The sequence below is a fragment of the Schistocerca cancellata genome, chromosome 5, assembly GCF_023864275.1.
Source record: "Schistocerca cancellata isolate TAMUIC-IGC-003103 chromosome 5, iqSchCanc2.1, whole genome shotgun sequence".
In the NCBI taxonomy this organism is placed as follows: Eukaryota; Metazoa; Arthropoda; class Insecta; order Orthoptera; family Acrididae; genus Schistocerca; species Schistocerca cancellata.
The window spans coordinates 34,049,789-34,064,267 of record NC_064630.1 but is presented as its reverse complement, the minus strand read 5'-3'; the positions used below and the strand labels follow the sequence as shown (position 1 = coordinate 34,064,267).

Genomic DNA, 14,479 nt, shown 5'->3' with positions numbered 1-14,479 from the left:
ACACACAAACAAACACAAACAAACATACACACAAAATTCAAGCTTTCGCAATCAACGGTTGCTTCTTCAGGAAAGAGGGAAGGAGAGGGAAAGATGAAAGGATGTGGGTTTTAAGGGAGAGGGTAACGAGTCATTCCAATCCCGGGAGCAGAAAGACTTACTTTAGGGGGAAAAAAGGACAGGTATACACTAGCGCGCGCGCCCACACACACACACACACACACACGCACACACACACACACACATATCCATCCGCACATACACAGACACAAGCAGACATTTGTAAAGGCAAAGAGTTTAAGCAGAGATGTCAGTCAAGGCAGAAGTACAGGTTGTTGGTGTAATGGTTCAGGGATTCCGGACTGGAGCAGATTCGTTTGCCATGAAGACCTAGGCTGTAGGGAAGGGACCGTTTGATGTGGAATGGGTGGCAGCTGTTATAATGGAGGTACTGTTGCTTGTTGGTGGGTTTGACGTGGACGGACGTGTGAAGTTGGCCATTGGACAGATGGAGGTCAACGTCAAGGAAAGTGGCATGGGATTTGGAGTAGGACCAGGTGAATCTGATGGAACCAAAGGAGTTGAGGTTGGAGAGGAAATTCTGGAGTTCTTCTTCACTGTGAGTCCAGATCATGAAGATGTCATCAATAAATCTGTACCAAACTTCACAAAATTCAAGCTTTCGCAACAAACGGTTGCTTCGTCAGGAAAGAGGGAAGGAGAGGGAAAGACGAATGGATGTGTGTTTTAAGGGAGAGGGTAAGGAGTCATTCCAATCCCGGGAGTGGAAAGATTTACCTTAGGGGAAAAAAGGACGGGTATACACTCGCACACACACACATATCCATCCACACATATACAGACACAAGCAGACATATACAGAGGCAAAGAGTTTGGGCAGAGATCTGTGTGTGTGTGTGTGTGTGTGTGTGTGTGTGTGTGTGTGTGTGTGTGTGTGTGTGTGTGATGAAGTTTGTGTCTGAAACCTAATGTGTAGTGTCTTTTCGGTGTTCCTGTCTGCAACTTAACATGTCATCATTATGTTATTTTAATTATTATTTCTTGTCTGTGTCCCTTGTAATAAAGTAGAGTAGTTACAAGCTTGTTCCAATTTTTCAGCATTGTCTTGCTCCAGCAACATAATTTCAACAGAGTGAGTGAGTGAGTGAGTGAGTGAGTGAGGGATATTCTACCCAAATTCGTCCCTCACTTCCCCACATGGTGTTCAGTTGTCCACCCAATTTATACAATATTCTAATTCATTCCTAAGCCATTCCTTCACCCAACCTCTGCATCCACAGGTCATTTCTCTGCAGAAGACTCAAACACAAAACCTGTTCGATACACTCGCCCATCATTTGAGCACTACACTGTAACCTCAGCTAACCCTTGTCTGCTCTGTTAACCAGCCAGCAGCCAATAGTCCCTTCACCAATCAGTACCACCCAGAACTAGAAATGTCAGCTACATTGTCAAATAAGCCTGTGCAATATTCTAGTCACTGTTGCACCCTATGGGCCATTTCCCTGTGGGCTAACTATACACCTTACAGTCAGCTCCTAATGAAATCATTCACAACATTTCCGGTCATATTACCACATTACCAAATATTTGTTACCTAGCAGTACTGGCAACTGAAACAGCTGTTTCAATTCTCATACTATTTGGACCACCCCCACAGTCTCAGATGCTTAGAATTGTCCCTGTAATACATCCCCTGATCCTGTGAATGGCTGGCTAACCTGATCTGCATCAACTTCAGCATTAATACCATTGCCCCAACAGTCCCTGGTCCTTAGAAGTATCCCTCCTATAAACTCCCTGTTTCTCCAAATCCCTGGCCTAAACCTCCACTAATTGCCATTCTTAGTTACCCTCTCTTCGTCCATACTACTCACAATCTATTTTTTTTTCCTTCATAGTGTTATACTGTTGCTTTCTTTTTCAAACTGTGCTTCAGCTGTTGTTATCAGCTTTATCAACATTTACGACAACCAGTGAGAGCCATCTGTCTCCATCTCTACTTCCTTCTAAAACTCTGCATGTCGTCTTCATACCTCTCCCACATTCTTTCTCAACCTGATGCATTCCCCATGCTTTGGTGCTAAAATGAAAAAAAGAGCAAAAGCTTCAGATGTATGGTTATCTGATCTGAAAGTGTGGCTATGTTTCAGCCATCATTTAGCTGCAGGTAAAATTTGCTTGTCTTCAATATTTTTGTTATTTAGGTTGATTATAGCTGGGTCGCTAGTAGAAAGATGTCAGTATGTATCCAACATGGCTGTTCTTGAGAAAGCAAAAATGTATAGCATGGAAGCTCTTATCATTGGGCATCAACTCAGATGGGTCAGACATGTCCAGCAGATGAAAAATGACAGACTTTCACGCCAAATGCTGTACAGCGAAGTGAGCACAGGTAAAAGGCCACGAGGTGCCCCTCTCAAACGTTATAAGGATCAGTACAAGAAAATCTGAAAAACTTGAACATCGATCCGAGTAACTGGTCCACAATAGCAGAAGACCGAAGTCGCTGGCACTCAGTTACCTCAAATGCTCTTCAAAACTTTGAGCTGGAACGTCGAAGAATGGAGGATGACAAACGCCGGAGACATAAACTCCTCCAGGCTCAGCCACGTCCTCCACCTTCCATCAGCTGTAATGTCTGTGGCCGCCTTTTCCATGCTAGGATTGGATTGCTAAGCCATCAACGACACTTCCATGCCTGAACCGTGACAAAGGAAATCTCAGGAGAGAAATGAAAACTCGGATACGAGTATCAGCCGACGATGAGCTGGGTCGCTAGTAGAAAGATGTCAGTATGTATTTCTTTGGTGTTAATAACTATTTCCATGGTTCTGAATTCCTCATTTAAAGTCAGTTTTGGGATGTGTTATCCAGGTATTCAGTTTCTCCTGTACTATTACTATTTCTCCTCATATCACATCTTCATCTGAAAATTCAAGGACACTCTTTGACAGTATTAGTGCACTTTATATGTTCAGCAGGTATATGTCTAGATTATGTGTACACCTATCTGGACAAAGTCCCAGTTTAGGTATGATCTTTTACGACTTCTATGACCTGTGACAATAATATGTTAATGTGAAAAATGATCAAGTTGCACAGTGGTTCAGAATCCACAATGAGCTGTAATTCCTCCTATACCACTTCAAACCAATGCTAGGATGGTTCCTCCAAATAGGTTACACCCAATATATTGCCTCTGACGTGTCCTATTGTTGTTGTACAAGTGGTCCAAAGGCTGCTCAGAAGCAGCTCAGCAGTTTATATATCTGTCCAATCTTCAGCATTCTTCTATAGCACTTTATTTCAAAAGTTTTTATTCTCATCTAGTCTGAACTGTTTATCATCCACATTTCATATCCATATAAGGCTATACTTTAGACAAATACTTTCAGAAAAGACTTTCTAAAATTTAAATTTACATTAGGTGTTAACAAATTCCTCTTTGGGAAATACTTTTCTTGCTATTGCCTATCTGCATTTTATATCTTCACTGCTTCAACCAAAATTTTACTGCTCAAATAGCAAAATTCATGTACTGCTTTTGATGTCTCATTCCCTAAGCTAATTCCCTCAGATCATCTGATTTATTGCAACTACATTCCGTTATCTTAGTTTTGGTTTTCTTGACATTCATCTTGCAATCATTTGACAAGATCCATTCTGTTCAATTGCTTTTGCATGTCATTTTCCATCTCCCATTCAAGTTGTAAATAACCTTCCACGCACAATACTTTATTCCTTGCTGCCTTCAAAATTTAAAAGAGTATAGCCCAGTCAGAATTATCAAAAGCTTTCTCAAAAGTTACAAATTATATCTTCTAGGATAACTCATTAGGTCAGCCATGGCATCATATGGTCCTTCCTTTTTCCATAACCCAAACTCATATTCCCCAAGGTTGGTATCCACCATCTTTTCCAGTCTTCTGTAAATTATCCATGTCAATGTTTCACAACCATGACTTACCAAACTAACAGTTCTTTAATACTCACAGCTGTCAGAAATTTCCTTCTTTGGAACTGGAATTATTACATTCTTCCTTAAGGCTGAGAGTATTTGGTTTCCTAGAACTTGCACACAGTGTGGAATAATTTTATCATGGCTGGCTCCCCCCAAGGATCTCAATAATTCTGAGGGACTGTTGTCTACTCCAGAGGCCTTGTCTCCATTTTCAGTGCTCTGTCTTTCAATTATATACTCTTTGTGTATTCCTTCCATTTTTGAGCTTTCTCTTCGTTGTGCAGTACTGGTTTTTCATCTGAGCTCTTGATATCCAGGCAGCTGCTTCACTTTTCTTCAAAGGTCTTTTTAATTTTCCTGCAGGTGGAAACTATCTCTCTCCTCATGATGCATGCTTATTCAGTCTTACATTTATCCTCTGGCTATTCTTGTTTAGTGACAGTAGTGAATAAATATCAGTTACACATTTTCCCAGAATTCTTTTGTATATCCTCTATCAGGCTGACCTGATAAATACTCCAACACAGAATTAGTATTCTAGAAAAGGCCACTTAACATTGTGTATGCAGGTTCTTTAAGGGATGGACTACAGTTGCCAGAATCCTTCCTGTTGTGTACAGTTTTGTACACATCAGTAAGGAGAGGTGGGTTACAGAGTGGTGCGGTAACTATCGTCATAAGAAAGCTGAACAGCGGCAGAAATGACTAGTGAATACGTTAACACAGTAAACTCATGATTTGTGTAACTTGTATTTCTTCAAGCATACAAAGACTCATTACAAGTAATGCAACAAGAAGTAGAGTCCAGCTCATAACATCAACAAGGAAGAGGCTTGCTGTAATAAGCACAAATGTTGGTGTTGTAATGAAAAGGCTCCAAGTGCTAGTGGGCTAAGCACCTGCCACTGGCTTTCCTGTTGTATCACGGCAGCAAAGGGCACTATTTGTAGTCCAGAACTGCTGGGGGTGTGGCTCAGTGGTCAGGCATAATTGGGTCTGCCAGATCCTGTGTGACTGCTATTGGCATCTAACGGAAACTTGCAATTCCATTTGCCAACTCCATGACACTCAAGGGGCGATATCAATACATGGTACTACACTTTTGACAAATCAAAGTTTTCTATTCACCTTTCACACTACAGTTTGTCATTGTTGTTGCAGTTAACAATGCTTTGTAGTTTTAGCCTATTTGTTTAAATAATCTAAAAAAAAAACCAAAGTTTGCCATTAGTGATGTACTTTTGAGTCATGTAATTTTTTTATACTTTTGTATGGTGTCTTGTACAGAGCAGTGCAATCAACAGTTTTTCTTTTTATGATTGTGTTTGCTCTTGTATGATATGCTAGTAACCAAGCCAATTGTGAATTGTGATTTATTTGTCTCATGGCATACATATGCTAACCTTTCTTTTCAGTGAATCTAGATTCATACTCAAAATGTTCTTGGCTTTTAATTTGTTATAAATTTACATTTCCATTTACTCAGGAGTCTGAACATATAAGTTTAAAGCTGGGAGCATAAAATTTCCTTTATTTCTTGTGTTATAAGTGTGATCAAAGCAGTTCTTCTTGCATAATTCTAAATTGGTATGCAAAAAAAATGATAATATTGTAGGTATACAGGGAGGATACTGTTTCAGATTTTTAGACAGTGGGTGGTATGGTATCCTTGGCTTCACAGAACATGTTTCTAATAATTCTTTTCTGTAATTCCAGTATGCACATTAAGTTACTCACATTTCCCCAAAAAACAGTACTGTACCTTATAACTGACTGGAGGTAGCTGTAGCATGCAATTTTCCTTGTGTCCTTGTTAGTGGAATTTGCCAGTATTTGTACTGCAGATGCAAAGCTGCATAGTTTGTTTATGAGATATTCCACATGTTTGTTCCAATTTAAATTCATATGTAGATTTAATTCTAAAAATTTTGCAGAATACACTTCTTCTGGATTTTGATTTTTATGGTTTATTTTAATATTGTGGGATGTTGACTGTTTTGTTCTGAACTGGATCACATGGGTTTTTGGGATGTTCAAGATTAAGATTGAGATGAAACCGTGTTTCTAAATGGCCTTTTCTATTGATGATGCAGACAGGGATAGTTTCTGGCTCGTGTTCCTCAATTAATACAGTTGTGTCACCTGCAAATAAAACTGATGGGGCATTTATATTGATTTATAGATCATTAATGTATAATGTTATGATGTGTTGATAATTTTTGCTGATCGTCACTGTACATTGTTGCCCAAATGTAAATTTTAATGCGAGATCTAAAAGGTCTAAGAAATCGTTTATAAGGTTTGTGCACCTTTTTGAACACTACAAAGCACTTAACTTTCTCAATACTTTCATACTTGTGAATAAATAGCATCAGATATTCAGTGCACCACATACAGCGACTACAGCAACTGTCTTATTATAAGTTTATCATCATGACTGCTGCATGAAAAGTCATAAGTGGATACGAATTTTTTATTTTAATATAATTTAGAACAAATGTATACATTTGATTAGTTGATATCAATCATGCAATTTCGAATAAGAGTAAATTGATGAATCAGGAGAAATTGTACTCCATTTAGGTGTAGTGAAGTCATATGTGATCTTAATTTTGAGTGGCATGCTGTAATGTCTTTTATTTGCCACTTTCAAGAATTTCTCATGAGAAACTGAAAATTAATGTTACTACAAAATAGTTTTGCTTGAGCTTTTAGGCAGACTACTTTGCAAGAAATTCTTCTGTAAATAGTATGGTATGAAGTTCTACAACATATTTTTCTTCACACTTATTACTTTATGGTTAAACTATAGTACATCACTGTATAATGACTCATTTGTTTTCATACTTGGCAGATGATGGAAGTCAGGGGCATACACCCAGACATAGCACTCCGACACACCAGGCACCTGTGATGACTGTGAATGTTGAAGGTAGCAGTGCTGAGCCAAAGCCAGAGCCTCAGGCCCCACTTATACAACTTGAAGATGAACCAGGAAGATATTTGTCAGAGAAAGTGGTCTCTGTAAATCCCAGCTTTGCTATAGATAACAGGCCCCCACCTCCACCAATATTCTTCCGGTAAGCTGTTTTATTATTTTCTTGTTAAATGGCTCTGTCGAATTACAGCTGCACTAAATAGTTATTGAGAGGACAGACCATCACTCACGTTGAAAAGCTGTCCTATCAGTCACTAATTTCATTCCATTCAAATCTTCTTTTACTGTTAATTTTGTTAATTCTTGTTGGGAACAAAAGTTTTACTTAATTGATCTCAGTTAATAATTGAGCTGCTCGGGGGAACAAAATGGTAAGCGCCAAAATCACAGTTTCGAGATAAGCACATCTAAAGTTTCAATTGATCTGCAAATCTGAATATTTTTTTTTTTAACAGTCCTTTTATTCTGTAGCGATTCTAACATCTATCTTCTACTATACATACATAAATGAAACTCAGAACTGACTAAAACAAATGAAATATTCAAAAATTATTACATTACTGTACACCATTACCAACACAGAGTGATAGAACATAACATAATAAATTTTACAGTAAGTCTTCGACACTTTACTTAAACTGCAAAATCATTCATCACTCTCATTACTAATGTCTTTTTCATCCAAAACTGTTGGCTTTAGTGACAGGAAAAATCCACGGTGGACAGGAGGTATGAAATTTAGGAGCAACAGGACGTCAACAAATTTCTTCTTTTCAATAAGTCTTGGCCCATTGTATTTAAGTCGAAGCATAGGAACTGGTCCTTGCCTTCCAGGTTTCCTGAAGCTTATTTCATGCCAAATGTCATGACAAAATGTCTCGCTGATGAATAAAGATGATGGATATTCGGAGGTCACCTTCCACCTACATACTTTCCTTAGGTTGACATCTCGACCATCAACTGTCTTCTTTCTGAAGACAAACGCTTCTGTAGAGTGTCGTATTTGATAGAAATCCTCTCTTTTCATATTATATACAAGCAATGGATTCTTCTTAGCCGACTTGTTGAAAAAAATGTCAAAAAAATGTAGCCATTCTAAAATAACCTCAAAATTAACGTACTTCATGAACATAATGGTATGTACAGGCACTTACCATTATGTTCGTGAAATGTACTAAAGACAGTATATTTACAAAATAGCATACCTCTGAGTCATCGGAATTGTTATGAATGTATTCTGGATCCCTCTCGAAGATATTAGTATCATTGGAAATATATTCCTCGTCTTCTGCCATGTTCACTGTTGCCATAATCTCGGAGATGTTTTTATTTGCCGCCATTCTCTCTGTCACTTACCATTATGTTTCCGCAACAGACGGAGAGTGGCTCTTACCATTAAGTTCTGCCCTGACATCTGTTGAGTGAATTTAGAACTACTAGTAAGTTTACTGCATTGTGCATCCCACAAGCGGTATCATTAGCCATCTACCGCAAAATACGCGGCGATGGCGCTTGCCATTGTGTTCCCCCCGAGCAGCTCAATTCTGTTTGGTCCATTACTAGCACATTTTCTGTTTGTTTTTGGGAGAGTTAGGGAAAGGGGATAGCAGGTAGTTCTTGCCATGAGAAAATTCAGATAAACCACACGTGCCTCCTCTGTTTTCCCAAACATCAGGCGCACATGAAAGTTCAGTCTTGTGGCTGAGTATGGGTTTGGCAGACCCATTGTTCCTGAGCTGGGAACTAGAGAGCACCAATAGTTCCCTGTAACTGTAAGCTCCCTGAAAGCTTCAGCAACCACCACACACTGCTGTGGTGAAGCATTGTGTGACACGGGGATGAGGCTCTTGGACTGAGCAAGGTGGTGCAGTGGTTACCACACTGGGCTCATATTTAAGAGGAGGATGGTTCAAATCTGCATTTGGCCATCCAGATTTAGGTTTTCCTTGACTTCTCTAAATCACTACAGATAAATGGTTCCTTTATGCAGTCACATGGTATGGTGAGTTGCCTCAGGTCTTTGCCATGCTTTGGTATTCATCACTTTTCCCGTAATTGTCTCTATTTTCTTAATTTGAAACAAAAAAAATTGAAAAGTCTGTCATTTTAATACTTCAGCTGATGGAGCATGCTCTATGACAGTTCTGTTTTTTAATTTGTTTAGTAGTTGTGGAAGAAGCAATCCTTTGTTGCAATAAGAATGTACTACTCCCTGTAGCTGACTGCCACAGTGGTAAATAATTTCTCTATGCTGCAAGTAAAAATCAGACATGAAAGTTTAACTCAACCTAGCTGTAGATTCATATCTCATGTGATAAGTCAGTGTGCATTCTATGACATCATTAAATTTCTATGCACTTAAACATATTTTTCGTTACAGGAGTTTTACGTTCACACCAGAAGTCCCCATTCGTCTTGATTACCATGGGAAACATGTTGACATGACACATGGACCTCTTGCGGGACTTCTGATGGGATTAGGCCAGCTTAATTCTTCAGAACTGCGATTGAAGAGGATATCTTACAGACATGGGTAAGCTTGTGAGGAATATTTGATTTAAATTTATTTATCGGCACACCTTTTCACATAAAATTATGCTCTCTCTTTTCCTTGTTTGACATGTGATGTGAAGACTGCTTGGATTTGACAAGCTGCTGGCATTTGTTTTATCAGAATGGTTACAAGACATAAAGAAGAACCAGCTTCCAAGTTTGTTAGGTGGTGTTGGACCAATGCATGCTCTTGTTCAGCTATGTGAGTAATTAAATAAGTTTTACATAACATTTTCATTTGTTTTTTCTTTTCGGTTTTTTTTTTTTTTTTTTTTTTTTTTTTTTTTTTTTTTTTTTTTTTTTTTTTTTTTTTCCACCTTTAGTTGGCATAAGTTGAAGCAATTAGAAGTTCTAGAACATTTGAAATTCTAGCCAAAGTTCATTCTTCAGTTCTCATATACCAAGAATGGAGAAACGTTGATAAATTAAGTTGAGGTATGTAGGAAGTGGGCAGAGAATGTAGGTGAGTCTGTTGTAATATCTGAGTGTAGAGGCAGTGGTGTACAGATGATACACACAGTGAAACAGGCTCTGAAACCTTCCACAACATGCCTAGCTAATTGATATTGGGTTCAATGATATAGTTTGCATGAGGTTGTCATTCTGACTGGCTGCTTGGAGATTACGAAATGGTCACCAAAACTTACAGCTGTATTATTAGATCACATTCATGCTATAAACGGCCTCTCTTTGACAAAGTGTGATGTGGGTGGAATTGTCATATTTGGTATTGGCAGAATTCATGGGGCAGGTTAGAATTGGAGCCAGTCTTAAGGGTAAGAGTCATAGAGTAGATAATGTGATTAGGGGTTGCAGGATGTAAAAAGTGTATTACAGAAGTCTTATGTAGAAGATCGTATGGTGGTGGTGGGGGTAATTGTTCCAATGTTGGGAACAAATAGGTTCAGTATTTGGATTTTGATATTCTATGTTTTTAGCTGTTTACCTTTTGCAGTGTCACCAAAAAGAAGTTGTAGGAAGTTATTAACAACTGCTTTGATTTTAGTGGTCGTGAAATTATTTTTATGTCTGTGAATAGTGTAATTCCACATATTCCTGTAAATGGTACTGATGAATTTTAATGTGCTTTTCATAAATGAATCATCAGATACATATAACTTTTATTTGTCATTGACTTTTGCATCAATTTATTTTTATTTCTCTTGAGTTTAAAAGTAACATGTATAATTATCATTATAAGTGTGTGTGTGTGTGTGTGTGTGTGTGTGTGTGTGTGTGTGTGTGTTTGTGTGTGTGTTTGGGTGGGTGGATGCAAGCATGTGCATGCACATTTTAGAAAGTTGAGTGCTCTCATCAATATATTATAATTACTTAGTTGAATTCTTCTCTCAGCTGATTAACATTATCAGGTAATAATAATTATACTGTTGTGTAACTTTCATTAATTTTCTCATCCAGTGCCATAGAACTTAATCTCAATCTCTGGAACACTTGTTTATATGGTTTTCATAGTCTTACAAGAATGGGAGTTCTAGGAACTGACATCCATTAATTTCATTTGGTCAATAGAAACCAACCTACTGTTGCACACATTACTCTTTGAAAAGCACATCAACAAGCTTACCTTCTACACATCAGTAGTTACGAAGTTACTCTTTCTTGACTTCTTGATAGGTCAATTTGAATTCCAGGACAATAACCAGTCTTACTAATCACTGTCTCTTCTCCTGCCTTTGGTCATTACAGTAATATTAGATAACTGCTTGGACTCAGTGCCAAAATTTTTAGACTAGGTGAAATTCAACATACTTGAAGCAAGAATATGCAAAACCTGTTATTGCCCTTAAAACAAGATCTGAAAGAATTACTTTATTGCAATATTACAACATATTCTAATGTTACACATAACTGCTCACACACAGAAACTCATCATATCTGACACATTGCACAAAAGGACAAATCAAATCTTTTTCTGGAGCTGGGTGTGTCCTTGAAGAGGCAAGAAAAATGAAAAAAGTTATTGAGCAAGTTTAAGAACACAATAATATTGAAGGCAGTTAGGTTTAAGATATGGTGCAGAGAAGGTACAGAATATAGACAGTGGAATATAACAGAACAGGTCCAAACACCAAAACAATCAATAACATGTTCTAACAAAAAAAAAGACCAACAACTGCTAATTTAAGATTTTAATAGAAAGCAAAGACAAGTACCAGTTTGTTCAGAATACTAAATTCCTTTTTCCCATATTGTTTCACGGAGGAAGATTGCTCTGTGGTTCTCTCTTTCAATCATCTTGTGAGCAATAAAATGATAGGTAACAAAATAAGTAACTGCAAGATAGAAGACAAACTAAATAATCTCATATCTTCTTCAGTGTGACTAATAGAAGACTTCTTTTCCTTGCTTTGTAGGATAACTCTCATTCATAGGCCATAAATATAAAATAATTGAACAAGTTGATAATTTGGCAGTTTAGAGCCTTTCTGTACCAGTATACAGATTAACTAGCTGTTTCTCAAGGAGTTCTTTGAAGAGTGGGGCAGTTGCCATGTATGTAAAAGACAGTATTCCATTTGAGTCCGTAGATGTTTCACAGCACCACACTGAACAGGTATTTGAATGTTTTGCAGGGGCAGTTGAATTTAGTAAAACTAAATGTCTAATTGTTATTATTTATAGGATCCCTAACTCTGACTTCAGAGCATTTCTGCTCAGCTAGAGAGGGTTCTTGGTTTACAGGAAGTACCAAAAATTAGTTATATGTGGTGACCTCAATATTAATTTTGTATGTGATTGTGCAAGAAAAAGGATGTTGGAAGACCTCCTAAATTCATATGATCTGATGCAGACTGTATTTTTTTCCAACCAGGGTACAGGGGAACAGTAGCATATCCACAGACAATATTTTTATTGATTCTTCATTTCTGGATGGGCATTCTTTTAGTAAAAGGGTGAATATCATTTCAAAATCATGATGCATAAATTTTAACACCAAAAGGTTTTTGTACTATAATTACAAACTATGTAGAAAAGCTAATCAAACTGCAATAGAGAGTATTTTAAACCTCTTTAAGGAACAAGAGTGGCAGGATGTTGATAGTGGCGATAACAGAGATGACAAATATAATGATTTCTTAACACATTTCTGATGCTCTTTGAAAGTTGCTTTCCACTAGAACTTTCTAAGCAGGGCACTAGCAGTAAAAGGCAGCCTGGGTACCTGTCTAGTTGGATAAGGGTATCATGTAGAACAAAGTGGGAATTATATCAAAATGTTAGAAGTAGTCTCAGTCGAGCTACAGTAGTCCATTACAAAGGTAAGGTGCTTAAAACTTTTATTAGGAAGGCAAAGAATATGTGGTACACAAATAGAATAGCTAAATCACACGGCTAAATTAAAACCATATGGTCAGTTGTGAAGGAAGTGTCTGGTCAGCAGTACAAGGCTGACAATATAAAGTCAGTTTGTAGTGAAAATATTTCTGTTATTGCTAAGTCAGATATGTGTACAGCACTTAACAATCACTTTCTGAGAATTGCTGGTGAATTAAATAAAAACATAGATTCTACAGGAAAATCATATAACTGTCTTGGAAAATGCCTTTCTGATACTGATGTCTGAAATACTCCTCTGTGATACTGACAAAGGGGAGACTGAGTTAATAACCAAATCACTGAAAGACGAAGGACTCTCATGGATGGAATGGAGTACCTAGCAGAACATTAAAATACTGAGCTGCACATGGTAGCCCTATACTTAGCCATATTTGTTATTTTTCCTTTAAGAATGGTCAGTTTCCTGAACATTTAAAGTACTGAGTAAAAAAGGAAGAAAGGGACAATTTTAGACCTATTTCTATGCCAACAGTGTTTGCTAAAGTTTTTGAAAAAGCTGTGTATGTAAGGATAATTGATCATTTTATTCACAATATTTGCTATGAAATGCACAGTTGGGTTTCAGAAGTGGTTTAACAACTGAAAATACTATATTCTCTTTTCTCTGTGAAGTACTGGATGGATTAAACAAAAGATTTGAACACTAGGCATCTTTTTTGCTTTAACTATGGCATTTGATAGTGTTGATCACAAAATATTGTGCTAGAAGTTGGGTGGTTATGGAATACAAGGAGTATCTCACAATTGGTTCACCTCTTACTTTAACAACATACAACAAAAGGTCATTATCCACAGTACTGAGTATGGCTATGATGTGGGGTACAAGCGGGGCACACTTAAATGGAGGGGTAGCCCCAGGGATCACTCCTGTTCCTTATTTATATAAATGATATGCCCTCTAGTACTACAGGTGGTTCTAAAATATTGCTGATGACTTGGTAGTAAAGGATGTTGTGGGCAATGTTGGCACTGTTTCAAATAGTGCAGTTCTTGACATAAGTTCATGGCTAGTAGAAAATAAACTAATGCTAAATCACAGTAAGACTCAGTTTTTACAGTTTCTAACACACAATTCAACAAAACATAATGTTAAAATGTCACAGAATGGGTATATGGTTAGTAAAACTGAATATTTTAAATTTTTAGGTGTTTGGACAGATAGTAAACCGTTGTGGAAAGCCCACGTTCAGGATCTTGTTCAAAGACTTATTGCTGCCATTTTTACTATTCAAACAGTATCTGAAGCAAGTGATAGTTTGACACAAAAAGTAGTCCACTTTGCCTATTTTCATTTGCTAATGTTGTATGGTATTAAATTTTGTGGTAACTCTTCCCATTCTCAAAGGATATTTCTGGCCCAGAAACAAGGTGGTTTGGGCAGTAAGTCGTGTAATGTTCATTAGTCTTGGTATTCTGATATTAGCATCTCATTTTATATCATCTTCACTGTCATTTCTTGTTAACAGTATCGGCTTATTACCAAGAATTAGCAGCTTTCACTCACTTAATACTAGGCAGAAATCCAATCTGCATCTGGATTGCATTTCCTTGACTCTTGTGCAGAAAGCTGTGCAGTATACTGCTGCATCCATTTTCAATAAGCTACCACAAGAATTCAAAAATCTTAGCAGTAATCCAAGTGC

General features: G+C 37.5%; 1 protein-coding gene across 1 annotated transcript in view; it reads left to right on the top strand.

The window, feature by feature from the left end:
* The window catches only part of LOC126187388 (autophagy-related protein 2 homolog A), a 495,539-nt gene that overhangs the window by 388,354 nt on the left and 92,706 nt on the right, over window positions 1–14,479 (top strand). Inside the window, exons 31-33 of the mRNA XM_049928440.1 lie at window positions 6,840–7,065; window positions 9,304–9,456; window positions 9,557–9,678. Of these exons, the coding sequence (XP_049784397.1) occupies window positions 6,840–7,065; window positions 9,304–9,456; window positions 9,557–9,678 (501 nt within the window). The remainder of the gene's footprint in view (window positions 1–6,839; window positions 7,066–9,303; window positions 9,457–9,556; window positions 9,679–14,479) is intronic.